This window comes from Neolamprologus multifasciatus, chromosome 8 (genome assembly GCF_963576455.1).
Source record: "Neolamprologus multifasciatus chromosome 8, fNeoMul1.2, whole genome shotgun sequence".
NCBI classification, from domain to species: Eukaryota; Metazoa; Chordata; class Actinopteri; order Cichliformes; family Cichlidae; genus Neolamprologus; species Neolamprologus multifasciatus.
In genome coordinates this window covers 16,828,762-16,856,341 of record NC_140446.1, presented here as the reverse complement: position 1 = coordinate 16,856,341, position 27,580 = coordinate 16,828,762, and the positions used below count along the sequence as shown (strand labels likewise).

Below are 27,580 nucleotides of genomic sequence, written 5' to 3'. Positions count from 1 at the left end.
ACACACATGAGTCAAGATACAGGAAAACTGCTCACGGAAACGCTGCACACTCCAGTTATCATAGTTTAATTTCCCTCTCTTTTAAGAGTTCTCAGCCAGCTCCTGATCTGATAATGTGTAGCTTGCTCATCAGCTCAGAAGAGACCACAACGCAACCTCACACAGTGGTTGCGTGCTTTGCCCACAGTGGCAAAGACTTGCACTTTCATATTCAATTCAGCTTCTCCATCATGTAGTTTTCAGCTGTTTAATACAGGGTTCAGCATATTAGTTGTTTTCATAGGTGTGCTCTATATCTCAACCATGGCTCATAATAAGACGACAGTCTTTCAAACAGGTCAAATGCCTCTATGCATGTCATTAGTTTAAATATTTACCTATTTTACTTCGTATGTCATTGTACTGAATTTGAGCAACCCTGAGCTTAATGCAGATTACTATTAACAACTGGTTAAATTAATGGTCTGGAGCACCGGCTGTTGTTGATCAGGGCAATCTAAAGAATTTGCGGGGGTTTTTTTGTTTTTTTTTTCTTTTTGTGGATTTCTCCACCTATTTGCACTGATTTTACCTGCTCTGGCTTGTTGTTTTTCTAACCATTTCTCATCAGGTGTTAATTTTACTTGTTTATTCCCCATTTTCAAAGATTTTGCTGGGCCGTCGCTGGCACGCTTGACTTCAGAGTGGTTTACTGATACGGCCTTCAACTTCACCCTAATGGTGAAGCGGTATCAGTTTTATGAGATGAAACTCAACCGTTCTCCTTTGTCACCAGTACGTGAGCCTCAGCAAAGAAAACAAAAATGGAAGTAGTTCAGCAGCGTATTGTGCTGTAAAATCAACTTACTTCCAGACACATACACACACATAGACATTTGCGTGCTAATTTGTCACAAAGTAATTTCGGCTACCTCTAAAACTTAAGTCTAATTCAGCTCCTTTCGGCAAACCCAACCTAATTTATCACATTACTTTAAACCTTTGCGGCCGTTTTATATACCAAAATAGTGTTTCTCACCCTCCGACATCTCACTGGTGGTTCGGATCATCAGACTGAATCCCAGCGTCGTGGACCAGGCCACCGGCCCAGACCCGAATTCACGTCCTGGGGCTCTCTCATCGTCTAAGAGGGCTGTGCACAGGCTTCGGTGCTGGCTCCCCACGGCGTCAGGAATCAGTGCTGGATCCTGGAACAGAGTCACAGATAACAGTTCTGATATTTTCTGCTCCGGCTCGGAGGACCAAATAATGTTAAGAGATATATTCTAAAACACTTCTTCAGTAGAGAATCAGAGAAGAGAAACAAACAGATTTTCTTGCTAGCAAGGGCAGCTTCCTGAGCTCACACACCAAGAGTGAGGCTCAGAGACTAAGCCCTGAGGACTGCCCTGGTCTTTTATTTATACACTTCAGTGAGCGTTTGTTCCATACATGGAAATGTGGGGGTGTACGTGTGTGTGTGTGTGTGTGTGTGTGTGTGGGGGGGGGGGGGGGGTGTTCATCTAAACAAAAGGCACTTAGCCTGAAACAGATATAGCTACGTTAATCCTACCGTAAAACAATAAAACAAGGTACGACCTTTCCCATGCTCCTAGGATGTGGGGGTGAACACCAGAACACCCTGGAATGTTACAGACCTCCTAGGATGAGACATTCTTTCAATATGCCACCAACTATATACTTCTAAACACAAATGATTACATGCAGTATTCTACCATATGCAAACTTATATCATTAAAAGATTATACTGACTACTAAGTACAATTTTCCATTGACATACTGTCTCTTAGACAAATACTGGTATGGCTGGATCAGTGTACACCTAAATCTGAGTGACAGTTCATGTCAATTAAATTTTATTTACATAGTGCCAAATCACAACAACAGTTTGCATCAAGGTGCTTTATATTGTAAGGTAAAGACCCTACAATAATACAGATAAAACAGAGAAACCCCAAAAATCAAATGACCCCTATGAGCAAGTGCTTTTTTTCGACAGTGGGAAGGAAAAAGTCCCTTTTAATAGGAAGAAACATCCAGCAGAATCAGGCTCAGGGAAGGGCAGCCATCTGACGCAACTGATCGGGATGAGTGGATGAAGATAGGATAATAACCATTATGCAGAGAGGTGTATAAACACATAATGGGTGGAAAAGGTATCTGACTTGTACTTCTCACCTGACTGGATTCCAATTTATTATCTAGAGGATGACGAAGAATCAGATGCTTCAGTTTAAAATGTATGTTGTGTGTCTGTTTTGTTTCTCATAACAGTTGCTGTCGCGCTGACCTAGTAGGTGTGGCTGTTACTCTTCTCTTCCTCCTCTTGCCCACTACCAGCTCTGTGCTGCTGCTTGCGCGTGGCCGCTGATTAGACCTTGTGCATTCTACAACTAAGTGCGGCCTGGTGCGCGTCGCTCCGCCAGGTGAGCTGAATTAGAGCAATCAAGGGCTGGCATGCCTAGTAGACCTTAAAATGCATGCAGCAGCCATTTGACCTAGGTGCGACATACTGAGAGGACAGCAAACAAAGCACAATCCACTTTCCACTGTGAGGAAGACTTTGAGCTAGACGGGCTATCGGTTTTTCACCTATCTATCTACCTATCAGCTATCTAACTAGCTAACTACCTGATTGACTGAATGAACTTGAATCTGGTCAAAATAAATTGAGTGAAATTCAAAGTCTAGTCTTTTTCAAGTGTGGGCACCTCACAGACAGAGAACACTTGACAGTTGCTATACACTGTCAGTGCCTATTCCATCTTGTTGTTCGTGCAATATTTGTAGATATGATGTACTTGCGTAATCAATGAATAATCGAAAGGCAGGACTGGAAAATGTTCAGATTTGGCTCTTGTCGGTGCCAAGCTTACTTTGCCAAATGGAAGGTGTCACAGTGTCATGTTGTGTCTCCTTATAATCTTTTAATACAGAATATACTCAACAGTACAGGGCATCAGTCACCGGCAGGGAGTGTGGTGAGGGGAGATAGGCCTCCACACTTTGGAGGGCCTTGGAGTTCCCAGAGAGGTGAAGTCTAAGACCCGACCTGACATATAGACACAGACAAACAGGCACACACAGACACAGACATGCATTCCCACCCTCATGCACACATATACAAACACTCAGCACTCACCCAACGCAGGAATAAACGTAAATGGACATGTACACACAATCACACTCCCCAAACATACTCTATATCCCGGGTCCAGGTATCCTCACCCCCAGAGATGGAAACGGCACCCAGACCCAAGAGATGTTACCCTTCCCTCCGGGGTGGAGGCAAGCAGACCGCCCCAGGCTCCGCAGCAGCAGGGAGGCCAATCGGACAGCCAGCATCTCTTCCCAGCCCCCCCGCCCCGATGGCTAGCAGAGAACAGGGGTGTGTTAAGACCCCATACCTCCCTCCTCCCGCTCAAGTGTAGTGTTGCTGCGTGTTGCTCTAAAGTGTATTTAAAACAAGGGAGAGCATGGTGCTGCTGCCAGAGAGCAGCAGGTGTTAGCACGGCCCCTCCCGAGAACCCTCAATGTCTACATGGATTTAAAATTGAGAGGTGGGCACCGGCGCCAGAGGCAGGTTTGAATACACAGACCGTCTACTGGACGCCGTTAACGTGCCCACCCTCAAGGCCCTATATATATATATATGTGTGTGTTATGAGAGTGTAAGTAATGTGGATGTCTAAGTTGTGAGATAAAATTGAGGCACAGGTGGCCAGAAGAGGACAGAGGGGGGGGGGGAATGTCTCCCCTGCACCCTGGTGACACACCCGCACCCCAAAGCCCTACCTGTGTGGGTGGGTGTGGTGGAGCGTGAAGAGGGAGGCAGCCGGGGATGGGGAGGAAAAGAAGGGAGGGGAGGGTGTCCCTCCCTAGGGCCAGCTCCCCCGCTGACCCCAATATGCACCCCCGTCCCCTGGTATCCACCAAGGCAAGGGAGCCCAGGCCCATCCAGACCGGGGCCTACGGCAGCAACACCGCCAAGCCCCACAGGACCCGGGGCAGCCCACTCCACCCCACCGCAGAGGAAACTGTACCCACCCCAACATTCAATCATCTCCCAGACTACACAAGACACAGACACCCAGGTTAAGTTTATTCTCCACCTCTCCTATGTCTCTCCCCCACCTGCAGAGTGGACTCCTGCAAAGATGGAACAACCTCCCTGCCAGTTCAAGAGCCCCCCGGGCTGTTGTTGTTTTTTAAACACAGGACTTCCTTTATGGTAAATCTTAGGATCAAATTATAGCAGTATTGAATTTTCATAAGATTTTTGTATCTCATCAAAATGTAAACCTGATCACCTTAGTATTGCAACTTTTACTCCACATGAGAACAATTTGGTAGAGCATATTCTTAAATGAAAAAAAAAATACTTGCAAACTTTCTTTCACCAAAGAGTCTAAATTTCTAGCATTCCCCTGTCGCTTGCTTCCTCCTAATTTCTCGTTAGGAAACTAAATGAAAAAGTTTACCACTTAAAGACACATCAACATCCTGTGGATTTTTGTCCAACAGATCAAAACCAAAACAACATGTAAAAACAACCTCTCTTCAAATCTGAATGGCATATGGACACCACAACACTTCCATATATGAGTGATACACACACAAAAAACACACGCGAAGTGACTGAGGTAGCTGAGTGTTGTAGCTTTAAAAGGATGCATTCAAACATTGACTAGTAAGCAACACACATTTAATCTCAAAACTCTCTGGAAACAAAATACGGAAGTTTACATCAGATATTTTGATGTATCAAAACTACATACTTACATTGTTTCTTTCAATGAATAGAACAAACCAGAATTTCCAGCACAGGTTGAAACATGTTTAATCCAACAAAAGGTAAAAGAAGCCACATCATCATACTGTATGTCATTAAAATGGGCAGTGAGCATTCAAAATGTCATAATGTCACAACTCGCCCAGAAACTGGATACACCCCCACCCCCTGAAAAAAAAAACCCCAGTAAGCTTCAGGATTTATTAGAATACCTATCATAGTTGATATCAGAGTTGCTAACCCATTTACATTACTTCATATGTGCAGTAACAATTTAAAATCAATATATGCTGACTTCATACCACCATGAAAAGCTGGTTGGATACACAAAAATATGTAAGACCACCAAAAGAACCTACATTGCTGATGGGAGTGCCTGCACTGGAGAACTGAACAATGGAAGAAGGTGGCTTGATCTGATGAATCAGGTTTTCCTTTGTATCATGCCTAAGGCCAGGTAGGTCAACACACTCCTAGGAACATATGTCAGCAAGATGCACAAGAGGAAGAAGACAAACTGCTGAAGGCAATGTGATGTTTTGTTTGATGCTTTTGATGGCCCACTCCAGGTGGGATGGCCCACCTGGAGTGGGCCATCCCTGACCTGGCCCACTCCAGGTCAGGGATGAGTTCCTGCCCCAAGTGGAGGGGTTTAAGTATCTCGGGTCTTGTTCATGAGTGATGGGAGAAGGGAGCGGGAGATCGATAGACGGATTGGTGCGGCAGCCGCAGTGATGCGGACTTTGTCTGTTGTAGTGAAGAGAGAGCTGAGTGTAAAAGCAAAGCACTCAATTTACCCGTCGATCTACGTCCCTACCCTCACCTATGATCATGAGCTGTGGGTAGTGCCTGAAAGAACGAGATTGCGGCCACAAGCGGCGGAAATGGGCTTCCTCCAAAGGGTGGCTGGCCTTTCCCTTAGAGATAGGGTGAGAAGTTCGGCCATTCAGGAGGAGCTCAGAGTAGATCCGCTGCTCCTCCACGTCGAAAGGAGCCAGCTGAGGTGGTTCGGGCATCTGACAAGGATGCCTCCTGGGCGGTTTTTGATATGGGCGACACGGGCGGTTGCCCGGGGCGGCATCGTGGTGGGGGGCGGCATCACGGGCATCGGCAAAAAAAAAAAAATTGCTCATACTCATGCTGCCCCGACATCAGCCAGTGCATATTGGGAATGGTACAGGCACCGATCGGTTTTCTATCGTACATTTGCTGGGGCGCCCTCCGTTTGCGAGGTGCGCCTACTGCTTGTGGCACAGGGAGGAGAGGGCGGGGTGGCAGGGGATTCTCTGGCTGGCTGGAGCAGCACCTAATAACCAACTCGCAAAATAAAACAAAATAAAAACAACAAACATGAAAACACCAGACATCATGATACAGACTTATAATTTTCACCGATGTTTTTTCGAAATTCTATAAGCAATAAGGACTCGGAGTAAAGGGATCAATAACAATTTAAAATTTATAATTTACAGTTTGATAATTTAAAGTCTCACACACAACCCGTCGAAGGGGGGGGGGGGGGGGGGCTGCTTCCAAATAGAGCACATTTCATTCATAATGTTGTAAATTATGTATTCATGATTAGAATCCTGGGTTGTGTGAAATCCCAGAAATACACCTTAGACAAAGTGAATCTGTGAACTAAAGTGTAGGTCTATTAGGTTATGTTGTGGTGATCCTCGGGATGGGGTGTTCATACTGGAGTGCAAAATTAAAACCAATGGAAGATGGACAAGAGAAGTTCAAAGCCATCAGGTGCTCAGTTTAGAAAAAATAGAAAAGAAGAGGAGGAGAAACAAGCAAAAGATACAGGTAAGCAGATGTGTCAGTGGATAATGGCAGGTCATGTATCCTGAAACAATCAGAATCAGAATACTTTATTAATCCCTAAGAAAATTATGTGGATTACAGTTGCTCCAAAAAGAAATGGTAAAAATAATAACAGTAACAGACTAAACTCCAAACAATATATTATGTTACAGATTTTAATATTAATTAGTCATTGTCAATTGTTGATTTGTCCTGTTCTCATTGTATGATGGCTGTTTGGTAGCCGTTTTCATACAATGCATACTCTCTCTCTTCATGTGTGTGTGTGTGGGTGTGTGTGTGTTTCTCTGGTGAATTTCGACAGCAGTTTTATGTTAATGTACAATCCTTAATATGTTTTATGTGTGTGTGGGTGTGTGTGTGTGTGGGGGGGGGGGGGGGGGCGCCAGAGGGAGTGTTTTCCCGGGGTGCCAAACAGGCTAGGACCGCCACTGCTCCTGGGTGAGGGTGTTCAGGGCATGTCCCACCGTTAAATATACTACATCAGATGCTTCATAGCCCTTTCATTTTTAATTTCACCTAAATTAACAGAGGAGATCCTGTTCTCTTCAGTATCATTGGCTGTGTCCAAATAAAACACAAAAAACTCTTAAACTCATCCAGTTTAAGAAGAAGAGTATTTTTACGAGAAGTTCTGAGCAATTATGAAATTATGAACGTAAGGCATAACTGTGAACTGAATGGCTTTAATAATTAGGCTTGACAGAAGAATGAAGCTATTACCTGCAGGCTACTGTGGTTCTTAGAACGGCATCATGGGTTCACTAAAAACTAGTCTTGGAAAATTTGAAAAGATGAAAAAAAATTCCATTTGAATGACGGCTTCCATCAGATGTCTTCCCCTTACTTAACTGGATGCCTGATACAACACTTGAACTGTCTATCAGTATGTCTATAACAATCAAAGCTTAGATTGTTCAACCAGCCTCGCAGGATCATTCAAGAAGATGAAACTGTAGAACACGCAACTCAGATTACTGGTTAGTGTAATTACCCGCATAGCATTCTTGTTAGTTGCAATGTATGTCATTTAATTAAAATTAAAATGCGGCCATCGAAAACGAAATACACTATTGATAGATCGAGTTCCAAAATTCAAAGCTGCATTCACACCTTTCAAAAAAAAAACCCACAAGAAATTTTTTTTCTTGCAGACCAAAATAGGCAAGCGTAAATACTCATGAATGTTAAAATGCATACTGTCTGGAATTGGCTACTGGGTTTCCAGGAAAGATCCTACCGAGGGAAACACTGATATGTTGTATTAGCAATCAGTCTCTTTACTTCCTCTTATTAATCATGAATTTGAATGAATTTTTCGACCTTTTTTTCTGCAAAATTGAATTATTAATCTCGAAATATTTATTTCAAAATGATCGACACTATATTTTTTTCTTGATGTGGCCCTAATACTCCATCGTACTTCCTGAAAATTTTGGATAACGACCAACTCACATGTCACATGGAGGCGGTGTCCGGCCAGCAGCAGGATGCACTGAGGGAATAAAAAGAGGGAGGGTGAGGTGAGCTGCATCTGACAACAGGCTGAAAGGACGCACAGGTGCATCAAAGGTAAGACACTGCAGCTTAGGTGAGCAGGACAGAATGAAGAATTAGGCTGCAGTCTGAAAAGTGCATGTATTGCATTCTTTTCTCTAACAGCAGACTGTAGCATTTTGAATTTTAGCAATTTAACGTTCAAAGTTTATATATAGGTAAATTTGTCATTCCATACAGTAGCCTGTGATTGATTCATTCATGTTTGTGTTGCAAGAGCTACATTTTCTTTTTGATGATTTTAATTTAATTTAATTTAATTTAATTTTATATATATATATATATATATATATATATATATATATATATATATATATATATATATGCGATTATAAACAATGTGGCTTTTATGCTCGTTTCAGATGAAGTGGTTTGTAGTCGCTGCCCTTGCTGTGTGCGTCCTCGTACCCGCCGCTCACAGCGCATCCGAATCAATAGGTGTGTATTGGCTAAAGGCCTTTTTTTCATGAAATATTTTGAATTCACTGTTACACTGAATTTGTACTTATGGGAATCTGAATGTCCTGTTTTTTCACCCCTTTTTTCATCCAGCCTGGTGTTATCACCTTCCATCCTGCAGTGAGTACCCAATATCTCCATTATCTATTATATGTTGCCCACTGAGTGACCCCTTCTCTATGACTTTACGTGTTCTTTCTGCTCATAGATGACACAACCTGGTCAAGAATTTCCCCGGAATATTGCAATGGCACCCGACAGTCACCCATTAACATCGTCTCAACATCTGCCACACCAAACGCCAATTTGACTGAATTCACTTTTGTAAAGTATAACGACACCTCGGCAATGACATCCATTGAAAATACTGGCGACACAGGTAAGCCCGGGTTTATGGCTTAGTGCTTACAAAAGTGTGTTGTTGTGAGTTGGTGTTTTTTTTTTTTTTTTATCTTTGTGTTTCAAAACATATATTTCGACCCAGTTTAACAAAAATAATAATAATCATCATCATCATAATAAAGATAACTTGTCTTACTGGAATTTTTAGCGCCCTTCTCTTTTCTACAATTAAACGCATCCCCTTTGCACCTGAACATTCCTTCTTACTCCTCACCGGTTAGATGTAACCTCATTCTGTTTTTGTTTTTCCTCCTTCTTCCAGTCAAAGTGACCCTTAAGAGCGGAGTTAAGATTTCAGGAGGGGACCTGTCCGAGCAATACGACAGCCTGCAGTTCCACTTGCACTGGGGCAACGGCTCCTCTGTGCCCGGCTCAGAACATACAGTGGATGGAAAGCGCTATCCTATGGAGGTACAGATTTATTTTAAAAAAATCATGTTATTTTGGGTGATGCTGCTGTGTTTCTTCGATAAATTTATATTAAAATTGTAAATAAAATAAAATAAGCAAGCAAACATCTGTATGATCTTTATGAATTTATGTATTTTCCCAGCTGCATATTGTGAACATCAAGTCATCCTACAATGGGAATACAAGTCTAGCCGTCAAAGACCCCACCGGACTTGCAGCGCTTGGTTTCTTCATCGAGGTAAGAGAAGCAGCGCACGAGATGATGTAATGTTATTCAGTATTGCAACCTCACTGCATTTTGGTGAGGTGTTGTCCCTTGTTCTGAACTGTGGAAAACAATGAAATCAATATATATATATATATATATATATATATATATATATATATATATATATATATATATATATATATATATATATATATATACTTTTTTTTCCAGGTAATGTCAGGCAACTCAACTGGCCAGCAGAATAGCTGGCGCAATTTGACCTCTTACTTGGCCAACATCACACAGAAAGGTGACATTTTTTGTGTGGAAAACCTCCTCTCCTCTTTCTGACTCTAAATTGTGTCACCCATAGTTCCTTCATGTAGGTCTTGTTTCTGTCCTCAGGCCAGAAAGTTTCAATTGCAGCCGGGTTTTCCCTGAACGACCTGCTCGTCGGTGTAGATCGCACTAAGTATTTCCGCTACCTTGGATCTTTGACGACCCCCACTTGTAATGAGGCGGTGGTCTGGACCGTTTTTAAGGAACCGATTAAAGTCAGCAAAGATCTGGTAGGTGTTATTTCATTTCTTTCTTCTGTCTCTTAATTGTCATTGCTGCGAGCACAGATGGTCTATAAGTGGTTCATGAAGCTAATTGGAATATCATCACCAGATTGACCTCTTCAGCACCACACTGCACTTCAACGACAGCAGGTCACAACTCATGACAAACGTCTACAGAAGCCTGCAGCCTGCACAGCCAGTGTCAACTCAGAGGGTCAGGGCCTCTGCCTCCTCAACCTGCTTCTCCCTTGGCCCGCTACTTCTCAGTCTTGCACTGGGCTGGATTTGGAGCTAAAATAGAAAGAGACCGTCATCGTCAACCCGTTGCCTCACTTCAGGACATTCGTTCTTTCCCCCATTTAACTAAAACTGACCTTTGCTGATTTTTAGTGTAGCTCTCTGTGTTTGACATAATGTGACATAAAGTGTGAAGAACAATTTTTTAAGGTGAAGGCTACCTCTGCACCCATGTTATCTCTCAACAATATCTCTTGATTATGGCTACCTGTGACAAAGCACTTACCTGTTGTCAGATTTGAGTCTGAATGCATGCACGCACCTCGTGCATGCAAAGTTTACTTTATGCAATGACATGCACAAGTTTTCATTTTGTGAGGCCAACATGGTGTGAACAATTAAGGCATGTTCCACATCTCTGTTGAGCTGCCAGAGCTAGGCGTGGGTGAGAAAGGGCTGGACCTGCACTGTCTACAGTGTAGTTCTGGTGGTTATGAAATCCAGCATTATAAGAATGTGTTGCTATCTGGTGACACGTTATGATATGCCTTGATGTTGGCACATGCAACTAGTTTAGTTTACCAGCTGATGATTGAAGGATATGGTAATTTTATCTCTTTGTTATTTGTATTTATTTTAAACTATTTTAACCTTTCTTGCCTCCATTAGTGCAGCTACTGCTGCATTTGAGTTGCACTGTGCACTGTGCTAAAACCACAAAATGGAAAAAGAAAACATGCTGATTCATTTATGAAGTTTGTGTTTTGAAGGTTTTGTGTGTTACTTTCTCAGATGAAAAAAATTATTTATCAGTGATGCACATTGCTTATGTCCTTAACACTGTACTGTATTGCTTCAACATGAAGAAAACTGACTTTCCTGATCTTCTTAAATGGCATTTAAAAAATGTTTGTGAATGTTTGTGCCGCTTTACTCTCTTTTTATAAATTCTTGGAAGTTTCTGGAAATTTTGAAATGATACATAGCTGGCTGGAGTGCTTCATAGGTGCATTTGTTACACCTAACTAGGTCAAGCTGTCTGAGCTTTTGAGAGCTGTCTATTCTAGTTTACAAAATGTGCTTCAACAATGTATTTTAGAACAAAGATCCCTAGTTTTATTCCCAACCTGTGACGCTGCCAATTATTTGTCCACACTGGTTTGCCACCCATGCCATTTACTAACAAAGCAGTGCAAACAGACCTGTTTAAACTCAAACCGCTTTGAAGGATTTGGCTGTGTTTGTGTAATGGTTAACTAGCCGTATTATCAATGAAAGGTTGGGGTTGCAGTTAATTTGATTTTAACTAAGTGAAACATATTTTCATAACATATTTTTCAGGCCACAAGACAAGCATTCTTATCACTTTGCTCTTCTTTTTGTAATGGCGGTATTTGATGTCCTTGTGATAAGTAGGTTCCTGCAAACAGGGAGAGGTGTTCCTAATAATGCTATCATCAATCTGTAACTGAACACACAAACAGAACTGTCACTGGAGAATGACAAGTATTTAATCATTGAAAATGAATCATCTTGAATCTGAGCCAGATAAGACAACATGAGGTAACATGCCTTCACACTTGCGGCAAGGGCAGTGACGCCAAAGAAATGTGTGTTAAAAGCAAAAGACAAAGCTACAAACCAAAACCAAAAGTATAAAATTCAACATTAGGACATTTTAATAGTTTCTGATAACTTATAAATGGTTTTGTTTAAGATTTCTTTCACAGAGATTTTACAAAATGTATATTGTCACTTTACAGTAAGTCTATCTGACTTGAGCTGTGAAAACCACTGAAGGATTTGGTATGTTTCATCTGCACAGTTAAGCATCTCAGCTTAACACAGCCCAGCCTTAAGAATATTCTACAATGACAGCTATTAATATCAATGTAAAACAACCAAAACATTGTACATTTGTAAAAACTACACAAATATAAAAAAACAAAATCTATCTATCTCAATTTACCATAATCCAGATCTACTTGTGCACTATATATTTTGATATTTTAGCAAAAGCACCAAAATCTAATTATAAATAGATATATTTAAAGATGAAAATGACTTTTGCTGTTAAGTATGTTTGATTTACCTTTTTATCACCCCAAGCACAAGGCGGTTACATAAGACCTTGTTATGAAGAAGTAACCTGTGTGCTTGCTTGTGGTGTTAAATGACATTTCTTTCTTCTGTAAAGCTAATTGTAATTCAATACAAAAATGTCGCAATATGTTTCAGATGAGAAACTGTATTTATAGAAACCCAGGGGGTTTAAGAGAGGCTTTCCTTGCCACTGGGACTCAATTTGAAACTATTGTGTAACTTTATGCGAGTAAGATGACAAAGTCATTCTATTAATAACCCGCCAGTGGAAAAAAGGGAGAAGTAAACATTGACTCAAGAAAATTACAAACTCATGTTTCTTATAATCTCATTGGTTAGCAGCAAAATAAAAATCAAGAGGAGAGAGCTGCTTTTTAGCGATGAATGCGATCCCAAGAAGAGGCAGGTGCATTTTTTGGGGAATTGAGGATTTGTTGGAGTGGAAGTTGAAGGAGGAGCTGGACATCTAAGCCAGTCAACACCGATGGATTTTGGTGTGACATCATCTTGGTTCAGGCCTCCATTTGTGAGCATCCAGTAGGAATTATCCTTGAAGAAATAGGTATTTCCTTAACAACAACAAAAAAAAAGGAAAGAAAAAAGAAAAAAAGAACATGAAAAGCAATGCAGCTGTTATTTTGTTTCATCAAATTATGAATAAACCAACCCATACAAACTGGATTCTGATTAAAAGGAGTGGAAGACAGCAGCACATTGTAGTTTTTGTAACTACAAAGTAGTTATGTGGTTAGCTCCTGCACTTAATGATGTTATGAGGGCTCAGAAAATGTACTTCTAAATCCTGTCATTTCAAAAGCTCTCTTACCCTGAAGCCAAAGTTTTCAACAGCTTTATTAAAAATACTAAAATTACTGTACTAAATAAATACAAAAATTAAAAAATAGTCCTTTCTGGGTCAGCTGCGAGGCATCCACGGATTTCCAACAAATCACCCACCTGTTAAATTAGACACATTTAGATTGTCGTTCTAATATAAAGTATGCTTTGATGTGATACTACTACTTTTCACATGAAGTAATGAAATAGGATATGGCATGGCATTTTCTTGTGCAGGAATCTTTCCTTTATTTATTTATCTACTTGAATCATGTTGCATCTCAGTGTAAGATGTTATTTAGAACTTCTTATCTTAATCCTTTCTGTGCGTCATTCCCTTGAGCATCTTGGGTGTGACAGCTGACAAAAGCTATCTCCTAAAATAACTTCTCTATCATTGTTGTGTATTTGTCTAGAGCAAAGGTGGACAATTCATTTTCCAAAGGGCCAAGTGAGAAACTGTACCAATAAGCTTAATCCTTATTGGTGCCCAGTTTCTCATGTGGCCCCTTGGGGAAATGAATTGCGCAACTCTGATCTCAAGTTTGTAATAGAAGATCATCACATATGTCTCCATTTTAACACAATGTTACCTTCTCGCCAGCTAATGATGCCATCGATATGGGCAGGCATTCCTTCCCATAGGGTGTTTTCCCGTGGATATCCTTGCTCTGGTTGGATGGTCCTCTGTCCATTCTCAATGTTTTCGTTAAACCTCCAAAACTCCCCTCCGCTGAACAGGTATGTTTTGCCGTTATGAGCCCAGATGAAAGCAGCGTCCACCCTGTTCACTGTCTCACCCGACTTCTTCTTCATGCCCCAGTCAGAGAGAGGTCGAGGGTAACCGGCCATAGCCACTGTGTCCTTGAAGACCCAGTACTGAGATCCTGGACATGGCGAAAGCAAAACATAGAATATTTCAACAGAAAATCACTTAATGTGAGTCGGAACCATATCCTGGTGAATTTTTCGGTTTATCAGCAGCAGACCAAACTGGAAAGTACCGATAATACAGACCCAGTGATACAGGCAATGACCCAAAAGATACAGCAGGGGGTTTGAATGTAAAGAAGTGAAAATATTTGTCTGGGGCAGATCTGTTCAGGAGATTGTCTTCAGCTGCATTTCACTTAGCGAGGACAAAACTGAAGGCAGGAAAGACCAAATACAAAAACAGCAGAAAACAGCAGCATTAAAAGCCTGGAACAGAAAGAAAACACCAGGACAAACTGGACCATATTGGCTGACTTTAAAAGTTTAAAATTAAGTATTTTATTTATTATTATATTAATTTGTACATATTAAAAATAAATCCTCATTATTTTAACACCCTTTTTTGTTCTGCCTCTTAAATAAAAACTTAATATCTGCACTCCAGTTGCATCTCAATTGTTTCATTTTCACATCTATTGTGGCAGCGTGTTGAGCCAAAATAATAATAAATGCATCACTGTCTAAACACTTCTTGACCTAAATGACGTATATGAAAATATTTATACATGATTTAACATTTCACCCCCCACTCAAAAAAACCACCATGTTTAAAATATAACAGACGTGAGAAGTCACCCACTTCTGCCCCGTCTCTGAACGGCCAAAATTAGATCACCTGAGACCATACATAACCACAAGATTTAGCTTCTCACCGATGAAGAAGACGATGCGGCTGTCGCTCTTCCTCTCATACACAGCATCGATCTTGTTTATTCCTTCTGGAAGGCCCATCCAGAAGTTTTTGATCTGAGCCGGATTTAAGGACACCAAAGAGCCATCTCGCTGGGTTCTCCAGAACTGTGCACCTTTTTGAAGAGAAGACACAAAAGAAACAACACAGATAAATAAAATAAAAATATATTTTTTTGACAAATGTGGAAAATTAATTCAGGTGTATTTTATATTCTGTGCAGCACAGATCCACTTTTTCATACCTTTAAAGAAGAAGACCTCTCCCCTAATGTTTCCTATAGCATCAAAGCCTCCCTGACACCGCTCTTGGAATGATGGATCAGAACTAGGAGAGAAAATTTAATCAAAATCAAGTTAAACTCTGCTTTTACTGCATTTGTTTGATAAATACACTAGAGGGCGCAGTGGGGCCAAGAATGCCACAGTGAGAGTCTTTAAGCTATCACTTAAATTAAATAGACTACTACCTTACAATTATATTAACAGAGATTTTTACCCCAAGCCTCATTCATCCAGGAACACACACATTCATACAAGTACGTTTTTTCGATACTTAAGTACAATGTCTAACATTTGTCAACACACGCTCAGACACCAATGGAGCCGTGAGGTTTTAGTATCTTTCCCTTTACGTTGACATGCAAACTGCAGCAGCAGGGTATCAAACTATCAGCCTTTTGACTGATAGGGGCCACAGCCACAGCCTTCCCTAAGTCATTCTTCTTTTTTTTACGTGACTTTGTCTGAATGCATTAATAGTATATTCATAGTTTGTAAAGTCAAATATTATGTGATGATTATCTGGATTAAAGTGCAATCCAGATAATCCCCCCACCCCCACCCCCAATCCCTCCCATGGTTCAGCTCACTGCTGTGTTGGCCTCGGTGGAGGTGGACTGGGCAGGCGTGGGAGGTGGGGATCATCACCACCTGGTCGGTCAGCATCTTTCACACCTGCAACAGAAGAGTGACAGAAGACACTGTGGAAGAGGAAACGAAAGCTGACGACAGTATAAGAAAAACTCAGCAGGCAACCCACATTCTTCTCAGTGTGCAGAGGTGTTTGTCACACAGGATGCAAGGCTTTTTCTTTTTTAAGACATGAGGAAGATATTCAGTTACATCACTGCATGAATGCAGTATTGCACACAAAACCAGATTAAAACAGAGTTATTGTATTACTGTATTATTTTTATCTTTTGTAGACGTTTTACGTTTTATAGCGTATTAAGTTATAACAGAAATATATCAGTAATGAATATCTGAGAACAACTGTGTAAGAGTTTTATAAAACCTAAGTCTAAAGTGCAATTATATAAACTAGAAACAAATAGCAGAGACAGCTTATATTTGCAGGACCACATGTCCTCCATGTACACTTGCCCAAATCAAGAGTGATCATTAGGGCTGTGCCATATACAGTATCATCTGTGATAAGCCCAGTAGCATTTTTTTATGTGATATAAAAAATATCATATTTAGTTTCCAAAAGTTCCAAAATTCTGTTCATATGGACGTAGCATTTTCTGGGAGAAACGTTTCGTCACTCATCCAAGTGACTTCTTCAGTCTCCCAGAAAACGCTATGTCCAGATGAACAGAATCAACTTTTGGAGATTTATTTTCCTGGATGATTGAGAATGCATCAAGACATCATATTTAGTTCATTTCAATTTTGTTTATTTAGCACCAAACCATAAAGCACTCATCTCAAGGTGCTTTACTGTAAGGCAAGAAGGCTATAACAATAGAGAGAAAACCCCAATAATCAGATGACCACCGATGAGAAAGCACTTGGCAACAGTAGGAAGGGAAAACTCTTTTTTAACAGGAACAAGGCTCAGTGAGGGACAGCCATCAGCCATGACCGATATTGACATGCCGTCCCTTTAAGGGAGAGCAAGAACCCTGCAAAATATGCAAGAAAACTGTTTCCGCTGAAAGTGGAAACAATGACCTTAAATGAGTACACGGTGTGCTGCTCAGAGCACTGGCTAGCTGCGCTTGCTAGTAGGTAATCAGTGACTGTTGCTCATTAAAAAAGAGGGATTGAAGATGATGTTCATTAACCTACATAATGTACGTTGCTGAATGTATGCATCAATATAAAATGATTTATTATTTTTTTCAATATCATCATTAATATTGTTATCACAAACTATGTTGAAATATCATGGAATATGTGATACATTTTTGAGGCTATATTGCTGAACTCTTGTGGTCATGTTAAATGGATGGTTGATATAACTTACATAAAAAATTCAAGTAATATAATTCACAAATTCACAATCAGTTTGAAAGGGCAAACGGATATGAAGAAAGATTTATTGCTACAATAGTGCTATGATATGGCAATATGAGTGTAATACTCCACCACCTCTGAACTATTTTTACATCATCAAGTGCCAGATACTGATTTGGCGAGTGTACGACTAGTCAGACTGACCGTAAAGCTGCTGGATGGCGAGCCTGTCATCCATGGCCAGTTTAAAGTGGGCAATGTCTTCCACGGGACCCTGATAGTACGGCCTCATGATGGATGGATCAGAGGAGGAATGAGAAAGGCCCAGTGCATGGCCAAACTCATGCACTGCAACTGTGAACAAGTCTGTACTTCTGCTATCACCTGTGGAAGTGTGAAGGAAAAGTGTTACCGTTTCACAAGAAAGCAAAAAACCCACTTAAAATTAGATAGTGGACATTCTGGGTAAGTGAATGATGAGGTTTTTTGTGTTCTTCATATCCTTTTAAATTTTATATATTCTTTTATATACCTGCATAGCTCCAGATCTCATCATCATCAAAGTGTGTATCACCAGATATCTCAAGTGTTCCTGGGAAAAAGGCATGAGCCAGAGTGCCACCTTGCCCATCAAAAGGGTACCCATCGTCGTGAAACATGTGGTCAAAAGACACTCTGATGTCCCCTTTAGCTGTGGCCCCATTGTTGTCTCTCCTCAGCTGACGGAAATTCAAAGGGGCCATGTCACTCCAGGCTTTGAAGGCATGAGTCAGGAGCTTTTCCACGTCATTGTTAGCCAAGCCGGGGGAGGTGGAGGGATTTGGGTAGCTGTGGATACTGGAGACAGAAAACTTAAATGCTGTGACTTGTGTATTTTTCACATTCCTCTTTTTTTTAATCACACATGATGTTTTAATACTGTCCCGAATTCTTTTGATTGAGGTGTGAGACAAACAACCACTGGTCCAGATGTGTCAAAACAATGATTTTATTAAACACATGCGTGGAAAGAAATACACCATCACAATTCTCAGCATAAATCTCCGCTAGAAAGCACACTTCAAATGGTTTTTATACGTCAGGGTTCACGCCCCTTCTTGCGTCAGGCAGATACATGTCATGCATAAATTACAGTTAATGACAGTCACCTTTAACACACTTAAAGAGACATTTTCACCGTCTCTGAGCCAGATGTTCCTGTGGATGTTCTTCTTCTCGCTTATCTCTGGAACATGAGGCACACATTCTGCAAAAACTGTTGTTTATGCAGGTACAAATTGCAGTTACAAGCAAGTCTCACCTCTACCCTAAAAATAAATCTACGGGATGTCTGTGTCTGTAAGCGTGCTTGCTTTGACCTTTCTGCACTGTGTCACCTTTCACAATATGTCATCTAGACAGTCTTGCCAGATGAAACTTGTAACCCTCAAAAACAGAATGCCAACTGTTTTATGCGCACATTTGCAGTATGTGTAATAATATGATTAAAACTACACGTTTAATAAATGTTTTCAAAAAATGCCACTACTCAAAGATCTCGTTGTCTCACTCCTCGGTCCATTCAGCCACCTCCACCAACGGCATTATGGACCCTGGACCGATTGGCCCCAAATCCACAGCCCTATACATACACAGCTGTATACATACAGCACAATAAAATGTCATTAAAATTCAGCCTTGCAGAAGGCTTATGTTATCTAAAAGTGGAGCCTTCCCTTTTTCTCAATTTTTTTCTCCTTCATTACAAGTTACAGGTCAAATTTAACAAAAAAAATATTTAAACATCAAATTCCAAGGTGTCACCTTGATGCCACACGCTGGTTTGCAATGTCCTCAAATTTGGCTGCGGTAGACTTAATAAGATACGACATTTCAAGTCATAGGTGGATCTGATTGTACAGAAGAGGATTAGGGCCACTCTTTTCTCAGAATTCTGGAAAAGAAGAAAAAAAGATGTGCTCTTTTTTTTCTGGTGGCCCTAATCTTCTATTTTCTCCTGTATAATTGAGAAACCAAGCAACACTGCATTTATAGGCTGTAATATAGGCTTGTTGTTCTCATATTTGTGCAACAACACAAGAACACAAGTTATCATAGTGGAAAGCTTTAGAAGTTTTAAATCCTACATGCTAGCACTTACTTCAACCTTTAATCTTCAAATGGTAACAGGTTCTCCTCTTTTTCAGCATGTGGGTAAATTTTCTATAATAGAAAGGTGCTATATAGTTGTACTTATATATACTCAACCTGAGCACGCTTGGTGGAAGACTTGCTCTACCACTTGAGCCACATCCAGTCACACATCATTCTGTTAGCACCACACGCTATCAGATAGCTTCCTCAATAAAATGCTTCTTTAATCCTGACTTAGTTCCTATATTTGATGTAACATGACTAGCTTGTTGGCCATGACAACTTATGGGGTAAAAAACATGTCAAGTATTCCTTCACATGATTCATACACATATGATAAAACCACAATGTATCATCACACAAAACCAACCTCCATGTGAGATCTGTCTTATCCCACTTTAGGCCTGATAGTGCATATCTTTTCCTCCTCCTTCGCCTCCTCAGTATGTCATCTCTTCCGACAATATCAGGAAGAGAGCATCGTGGTTTAGACATTAGTTTGAGCGTTTCCTGGTCTGGAAGAGAAAATGATTAAATATCATGTGTTGAAATGAAAGAAGGTGTTGCAAGAACTGCAAGGCCTCATGTGACCCCTGTCTGAAAAAAAATGTACAGTGTTGTGCAAAAGTCTTGAGCCATCACTAATTGCATTTTTCCTGTGAAAATGGGAAGAAGGAAATTGCTGAAATGTGCAAATATACACTACCAATAAAAAGTTTGGAAACTTCTCATTTAATGTTTTTTCTTTATATTGATGACTATTTACATTGTATATTCTCACTGAAGGCATCAAAACTATGAATTAACACATTTGGAATTATGTAGTAAACCAAAAAATGTGAAATAATTAAAAACATGCTTTATAGTTTAGATTCTTCAAAATAGCCACCCTTTGATTTAATTACTGCTTTGCACACTCTTGCTATTCTCTTGATGAGCTTCATGAGGTTGTCAGCTGAAATGGATTTCCAACACTCTTGAAGGAGTTCCCAGAGATGCTGAGTACTTGTTGGCTCTTTTGCCATCTGTGGTCAATCTCATCCCAAACAATCGCAACTGAGTTTAGGTCAGGTGACTGTGGAGGACAGGCCATCTGGCGCAGCACTCCATCACTCTCCTTCTTGGTCAAATAGCCCTTAAACAGCTGGAGGTGTGTTTTTTCTACTGGTCTAATCTCTAAACCTTGTATTTCTTGCCTGAACATATCTTGTTGCTTTCCTTACTCGGGGTTTCTCAGCAGCTATTTGGCCATAAAGGCGTGATTCACACAGTCTCCTCTGAGCAGTTGATGTAGAGATGTGTCTGCTACTGGAACTCTGTGTGGCATTTATCTGGGCTCTAATCTGAGGTGCTGTGAGCCAATTTCATCGTAGTGCTCGATGGTTTTTGCCCCTGGGAACACGTTCAGAGTCTTAGAAATTTTCCAGACTGACTGACCGTCAGTTCTTAAAGTAATGATGGACTGTCGTTTCTCTTTACTTAGCTGATTGGTTCTTGCCATAATATGAATTAACAGTTGTAAAAGATAGGGCTGTTAGCTGTGTACCAACCTGACTTCTGCACAACACAACTGATGGCCCCAACCTCATTAAGAAGGCAAGAATTTCCACAAATGACAAGTCACACCTGTGAAGTGAAAACCATTTCAGGTGACTACATCATGAAGCTCACTGAGGGAAGGCCAAGGGTTTGCAACGCTGTCAACAAAGCAAAGTGTGGCTACTTTCTGGAATCTAAAACATGAGACATACTTTATCAATTTTTTCCTTGCTACGTAGTTCCACATATCTTGCGTTGTATATTTGATGTCTTCAGTATGTATCTACAATGTAGAAAGTAGTAAAAATAAAGACAATCCATTAATAATGGATTGGATTTATATAGCGCTTTTCAAGGCACCCAAAGCGCTTTACAATGCCACTATTCATTCACTCTCACATTCACACACTGGTGGAGGCAAGCTACAGTTGTAGCCACAGCTGCCCTGGGGCAGACTGACAGAAGCGAGGCTGCCATATCGCACCATCGGCCCCTCTGGCCAACACCAGTAGGCGGTAGGGTAAAGTGTCTTGCCCAAGGACACAACGACCAGGACAGAGAGCCCGGGGATCGAACCGTCCAAAGTTTTGACTGGTAGTGTATATGGAAATACAATGTCATCAACACAGCCCGAACTCTTTTTTTAAGGAAGTTTTCTTGTCATTTGCAGTTGTTATTTCTTGATATGTCAAGCTTTCAGCTAATAGCTTTTTGGGAATAAACTTGGTGCAAAAAACTACCTAATGCCTGTGAATGTCAACGACAATGTGTTTTTGCAATGACCTGCAGGTAATAAAGTGTACAAAAAGGGTTCAAACTGATTAATTTGTTGGATTTGGTGCCTTTTTTTCTGCTTGATGGATGGGAGCAGCTACAATGTTTGCTTTCCTTAACATTTATGAACCACTTTATGAACAGGTGGTTGGATGAAGGACTCCTGGCAGCTTTTTCCCAGGAAAAGTTTTAATATCAGTTAAAAATTGACATGGTAAATTCAGGTATTTTGTAATCCACATGAATTCACCATCTATCTCACTTACACCTGGACCTCTATGTCTTATATGGCAACAACTGAGCATGAATTAAACAAAGTATCGAAGCAAAAAAATTTGCATTTATGATATTTTATAATCAAGTTATTCGAGATACTCAATGAATCATTGCAGATGTAGATAAGTGGCTTAACAAACCTGAGTGAAAAGCCAAGAAAAACACTGAACTATCCTTAGAAAGTTTGGAGAACTATTGCTCAAGACCACTTAAAAAATTAATTGATTAAAAAAGTTATAAAACACTCTGGCTCCTTAGAAGCAAATTGCAAAGAAATGAGGGGTAACTCGAGAGCTTTGCACAAAGAATTGTGTATAAATACAGTGATACATTCTCCTAACAGATGTGAGTTAAGAATAACTTACCAAGCTTCCCAGTTTCCCGGAGCCCTCCGAATCTCTGCATGGTACGAACAGCTTCTTCAATCCCTTCTTTCGTCAGCAGCTGACTTGTATGTGGGTCAGGACGAGGAAGGTACCCATACCTACCGAGCCAGTCCTGGACACAAAACAAGAAGAAATTGGTTGATTTCCCAAACTTGATTACTAATGAGGCCAGAAAATGTAAATGCATCCTCACCACAGTGAGTCAGTCATATCTAGCAAGCGTCTACTTTGATGTCATAGGAGTATTTGATACGCACTGTATGCTGCTCCACTTATGACAACAGATCAATCTGAACAAGCGCAGCCCTTTTTTTCATTAACATTTCATGATCCTCTCCATGTTAAGCAAGTTGATTGATAGCATAAATGCTGTAGAGCAGTGTGTACCACAAAACACACAGAAGCACACAAAATACACACTTTACACACATACACTGAAACAATGAAATCTCTTTCTTGAACGTGATTTTGAAACCTGCGGCACTGTTACATGTCCTCCACCCTGCAAGCTGCACTTTGACAGGAAAAAGGTGGTGGCTTATTCCATCAACCGTCCTCTTTGATCTCTGCCTTCAAACTCCCTTACACACACACACACACACACACACACACACACACACACATATATATAATTTACCCCCAGTGAGATTTGCAGCAGTGTCATCTGGGATTTAGGCTCTTTTTTCAATCAAAGAAGTAAAAATTTGTCTTTCTCATAACCAAGCCACACACGATATACACATACCACGAAATATAGCAATATTAATTCATATTTGAGGAACTGGAAGTGGGAAGTTTATCGTGCTTGCACGTCGCATTTCATGTGAAGTGTGTAACGTAATGTCTATTCTATTTATACAACTAGTGGTTTTTCTGATGAAGGATTAATCTCTCAGAATGGTCAAAAGAAAGTCCCCAAAGCGTTTCATATGTTTGATATATTCTTATAAACCCCATAACCTCATAAGTCTCATATTAAATACTTCTATACCCCCCGCCGCCAAAACACACACCCCTTGCCGTGGGTAGTTAATTTTACCATCTGAAATGAAAAACACGTGGAAATACAATTTCCGATAAAATACACATTAAATGTCAGATTAAAATTATATGTATATGATATGTAGGATTCAAAAGGATACAAAAAAAATCTGATGCAAAAGTAACCCTACACTTTCCTCCCCACTTTCAGATACACCAAAGGAATCCACACAGCTGCTGATAAACGTTTACAAATAGAGGATTTCTTGTGTGTCGTGAATATTTTGTACTCACCACGGCTCTGCTGTATTGGTCAGGCTCTGCTGATGTGCTTCCCGTAAAGGTCCATATCATTAACAGCAGAAGGCAAAACTCCATCCCAGTCACTGCAAGAAAAGAGGAGGAAAAGTGCTCCACATCATTAACAGGATGTTTAATATTTGGAGGATTCTTGTTTATAATTCCGCAGCTTTCTCTAAATCAGCACATATTCAGGGGAACAGAGACGATGCTCACCGCTTGTTCTTCTTCAGCTGCTTCAGTCTCTCTTGGGACTAGGCTTGGTGGATCGATCGGGGAACTGTTGAGGCGTTCCAGTTACCTCGGAAATGAGAGTTGAGGGCTTTTAATAGTGAAGTTGCATTAGCAAGGAAAAACAGGATTTGATTTTCTCTGGCAAGGTAGAGAGACTCATGCAATACTACAAATACGTGTTTTTGGATCACTGGAAATATTCCTCATTTTTTGTTGCTTTGTTTTTTTACATCACTAGCAATAGTTCTTTTTTAAACTAAAAACCAGCTGCAGTATATCCAGGAATAGAGCCTGGACAATGATCTGCTTGTGGCTATTTAACGAGTCATAAGTATAAATCAGTCGCAGTACATATTAGAAGTTTAATTTGACGTGTTCAATTTGAAGTTGGAAGTTAGAAGTTTCAAAGTTCCAGTTGGAACATCAAACGTCTCATGAAGCTCTATTTGGAGCTGCCTCACAGTCGAAGATGGCTAAGTGTTCAAAAACAGTGGTAAAACTTAAGCACTCTGGAGCTGTGTGGGGATGATGGACCCCACATGGGCCCCTGTTAGGTGTGCCCAATCAGGGCCAACAGTAGTTTTAGGGTCCCTAAATGGGTTTTCGATTACCCACAGAGAACCATATGGTAACCCCCAAATGGGGGAGGGGAGTGGTTTTCAGTTGAAAAGCCTATTTTGGATTGCTACAGAATTACGTGGTATGAATTCAGGGTCCAAAGGGACAAATCTGCTATGGGCCCTGGATCGGTCAGCTTACATGAACACCAGGAATACCCACAATTGGCCTGCCCACAGAAAACACATATAGGGGCTTACGGTTTTACTTATATTTACATGTGCTGCTGCCATTTTGGATTGTGAAGTTGGGGTTGGTGGAGCTGGTCAGATTTTCCAAGTTGGAAATCTGAGATTCCAGTTAGAAATTCTGACTTGAACTGGAACACACTATAAGACATTGCCCCACCCCACCACCACATGAGCTGTTAAGGCGTGAGTAGGGGTTGAAATCTCTTGGAAGGGCTCTCAAGCCTGCATTGCATGTGGCTGGTACCTGGTGTTGTTAGCCACCACATCTGTTCAGCAATGGCGGAGTATGGCCTCCTTTACATATCTCTGTCTTCCATCATTTTGGTCCACAATGTGACCACTGGCATTTCTGAAAGAGTACAAACGCACAGCTGAGTCTTGTCCTGTTGCCGTGGCTCTCCTATGTTTTTCCATGTGTTTTGCAATGGTTTTCTGTTTTTTCCTACGTAAAAGTCAGAGGCACTGTACACTAGTCTATGCACTCTGTGGCTTATGTGAAGCCTCACATGATTAGTGGGTCAAAACATCTTCACATACCTAAACAAGTCCAGTTGCCTTCTTATCAAGCATTCAAGCAAAGCAGCACAGGCTGTTTACATTTAGGCTCACAAACCTGTTTATTTACTTATTCATTTGTTTATTAATTTAAACATTTTCAAACCTGAAAATACAGATCAAATGAGACAGAGGACTCATGTACAATTTAGTAGAAATAGAAAGAACCTGTGGCTTTGTGGGCTCTCGCACTAGACAAGATTTTTCAGGTCCGAGTCAATATTACCATTTTTTACCTTATGCTTTGACCTTTCTTTGTTCTGGTAAAGGTAACAATATAGAATAGACTTAGCGAGTCATTTCACTCTTTAATTTTTCTTTAATTATTATCTGGGTCACATCAAATTATTGGGTTAGAGCAACCACAAACATCATCCTAATGTGTAGTAAACATACTTTGTGTGATTGTATATCCTTCTAAGATCCAGCAATTCATTCTTGTTCTCTGTGTAGGATATGAGTCTGAGACCTCAAGCATAGTTTATGCAATATATATGAGTCCTAATGTCCTATCAAGAGACATGTTGTGCTTTTGCAGTGATGCCACATTTGTAGGGTTTGATTTACAGACAACATGTAAATTCTTTTCAAAAATGAGAGGCACTGCAGCATCCATGTTCCATAGCAACAAGGGAGGTTTAATGGTTCATCTGTATTGATTGTATCTATTTTGAATAATCCAATTGTTTCTTCAATTTAGTAGAATGTTGGAAATGTACAGTAATTTTAACTTAACAAAACACAACTTCACTTATTCAGTCTCTTTGTCAGGAAGGCTGAGTGAACTGCCAAAGGGAAGTGAAATTTATTATTTGTCAGGAAAGGAAACACATTAGAGCAGCTAGGAGAAAGCTCAGAGGATGACAAATGCCAAAAAAAATGAGTATGACAAAATATACAAAAATATACAAAAAAATATACAAACTTTGCAAATACAAAGTTATTTGCAAACAGGATGATAGAAACTAAATTGAAACTTTTAATGACATTTTAGCCTTTTTTAACAGCACATGGAAACTGCACATAGAGTTTCTGGAAGTTCTGTCTACCTTTACTCATCAGTCTACATCTACATTTCTGGAGAACGGATGATGCTGCATTTGGCTTGAGTGCTCTGGCATCTCATAGCACATTATGTTTGTGGGTCTACATTTCCATTCGCTCTGCAAAGCATAACTGGTGTTATCTTTCCCTGCCCCTCCCCCTCCCCCGTCTTCCTCTCCTCCCGTATTTAATTTCTGTTCATCCTCCAGGGCCCAAGTGAGTGGAGCCATTAGCGCATAAATGCAGCCCTGCTAATGGCAGGCCAGTTTCCATCATGCCCACTTCATGTCGCTGCCCTGTGGGAAATGATCAGTCTTTTAGCTGCTCAATATTTAGTAGTAGTGGTTGAAAGCATATGTTCCATTCATGCTGTTGAACAAAAGATTCTGAATGGTGAACTCTGGGAAATTGAGTTTAAACAATCTTGCTGGAATGGACAGATGATGTTTTCCAGTTTTCCTGTTTGTTCAAGAAACATAGCCTAATACTGTACTCTACGGCACCATGCAGAAGTCTTGAGTCACCCATCATTTCTTTATATTTTGATAGATAAATGGGAAATAAATGCAAAAATGTATCAACACATACACACATGGAAATGCATGATAAAAGCCAGAAACAACGTTTGTACAAATCTAGGGAGTATGACCCCCTTTATTCTTCTACACAGCCTGAACTCTTTTAGCAAAGCCTTCTTCTCATTTCTTTAATTAGTCTCCAGTAAAAGTTCTCTAGGCTTATTGTAGGACTTTCAACCCTAATCTTTGAATGTTGGCTGCCTTTCTGTTGTTGTTATTCCTGCTTCAGTAATGTTGATGTCTGGGTTTTAGCTCCTCAGCTGGGGCTTCAGTGATCAGCTGAAGGGTCAGATGCGTATTTAGGATCTGACCTATCTCCCAGGTCCTGTGTCAGGTCTTCGCTGAATTTATTTTTCACATTTCATGCACATGACTTTTAGCTGTTCATCTTGTCTACATAGTCATTTTTTAGGCCTACTACTTCTTTTGTCCAACAGTTGTCCCGTTTCCTCAAATTTTTTAAGCACACACTGCACACCAAGCATGCCGAGGTTAACTGCAAATAACCTTTGATTTACTAGCCAATGGTCCAATTTGACTGCATTTTGGAATGAATAATGTTGCTACGTAAATAGCTGACCAGTTACTAGCCTTTTACCAATCTACATACACATCACTATTATCCTTTTCTTTTAAAACTTGTGA

At 40.4% G+C, this 27,580-nt stretch overlaps 3 protein-coding genes across 3 annotated transcripts in view; 2 read left to right on the top strand and 1 right to left on the bottom strand.

Annotated features, from left to right (window-relative positions):
* Window positions 1–8,079: 8,079 nt before the first annotated feature.
* Window positions 8,080–11,268, top strand: LOC146512810 (carbonic anhydrase 4-like). The gene is made up of 9 exons (XM_085170834.1): window positions 8,080–8,194; window positions 8,542–8,617; window positions 8,732–8,758; window positions 8,847–9,017; window positions 9,303–9,451; window positions 9,594–9,689; window positions 9,891–9,969; window positions 10,065–10,228; window positions 10,332–11,268. Exons 2-9 carry the CDS (start codon window positions 8,542–8,544, stop codon window positions 10,515–10,517), a joined length of 948 nt encoding a protein of 315 aa, XP_085026960.1. The 5' UTR covers window positions 8,080–8,194; the 3' UTR covers window positions 10,518–11,268.
* Window positions 8,180–27,580, top strand: part of LOC146512797 (carbonic anhydrase 4-like) — a 191,056-nt gene continuing 171,655 nt past the window's right edge. Inside the window, exon 1 of the mRNA XM_085170837.1 lies at window positions 8,180–8,194. The gene's annotated coding sequence lies outside the window, so the exon portion shown is untranslated. The remainder of the gene's footprint in view (window positions 8,195–27,580) is intronic.
* On the bottom strand, window positions 11,324–27,529 carry mmp25b (matrix metallopeptidase 25b). The gene is made up of 11 exons (XM_085170820.1): window positions 23,932–27,529; window positions 23,710–23,801; window positions 22,414–22,546; window positions 19,830–19,974; window positions 17,859–18,163; window positions 17,531–17,710; window positions 15,955–16,039; window positions 15,328–15,410; window positions 15,046–15,198; window positions 13,993–14,286; window positions 11,324–13,131 (listed from the first exon to the last, which is right to left on the bottom strand). Exons 2-11 carry the CDS (start codon window positions 23,791–23,793, stop codon window positions 12,866–12,868), a joined length of 1,728 nt encoding a protein of 575 aa, XP_085026946.1. The 5' UTR covers window positions 23,794–23,801; window positions 23,932–27,529; the 3' UTR covers window positions 11,324–12,865.

Bases quoted from the DNA above. Each gene is read 5' to 3' on its own strand.
- LOC146512810 (XM_085170834.1), top strand. From the start codon at position 8,542: ATGAAGTGGTTTGTAGTCGCTGCCCTTGCTGTGTGCGTCCTCGTACCC. The intron at 9,690-9,890 runs GTAAGAGAAGCA...TTTTTTTTCCAG, and splicing joins CGCTTGGTTTCTTCATCGAG to GTAATGTCAGGCAACTCAAC. The intron at 9,970-10,064 runs GTGACATTTTTT...TTCTGTCCTCAG, and splicing joins GGCCAACATCACACAGAAAG to GCCAGAAAGTTTCAATTGCA.
- mmp25b (XM_085170820.1), bottom strand. From the start codon at position 23,793: ATGGAGTTTTGCCTTCTGCTGTTAATGATATGGACCTTTACGGGAAGC. The intron at 18,164-19,829 runs GTTGGTTTTGTG...TTCTGTCTCCAG, and splicing joins AAGACAGATCTCACATGGAG to TATCCACAGCTACCCAAATC. The intron at 16,040-17,530 runs GTCAGTCTGACT...CTTCTGTTGCAG, and splicing joins CGCCATCCAGCAGCTTTACG to GTGTGAAAGATGCTGACCGA.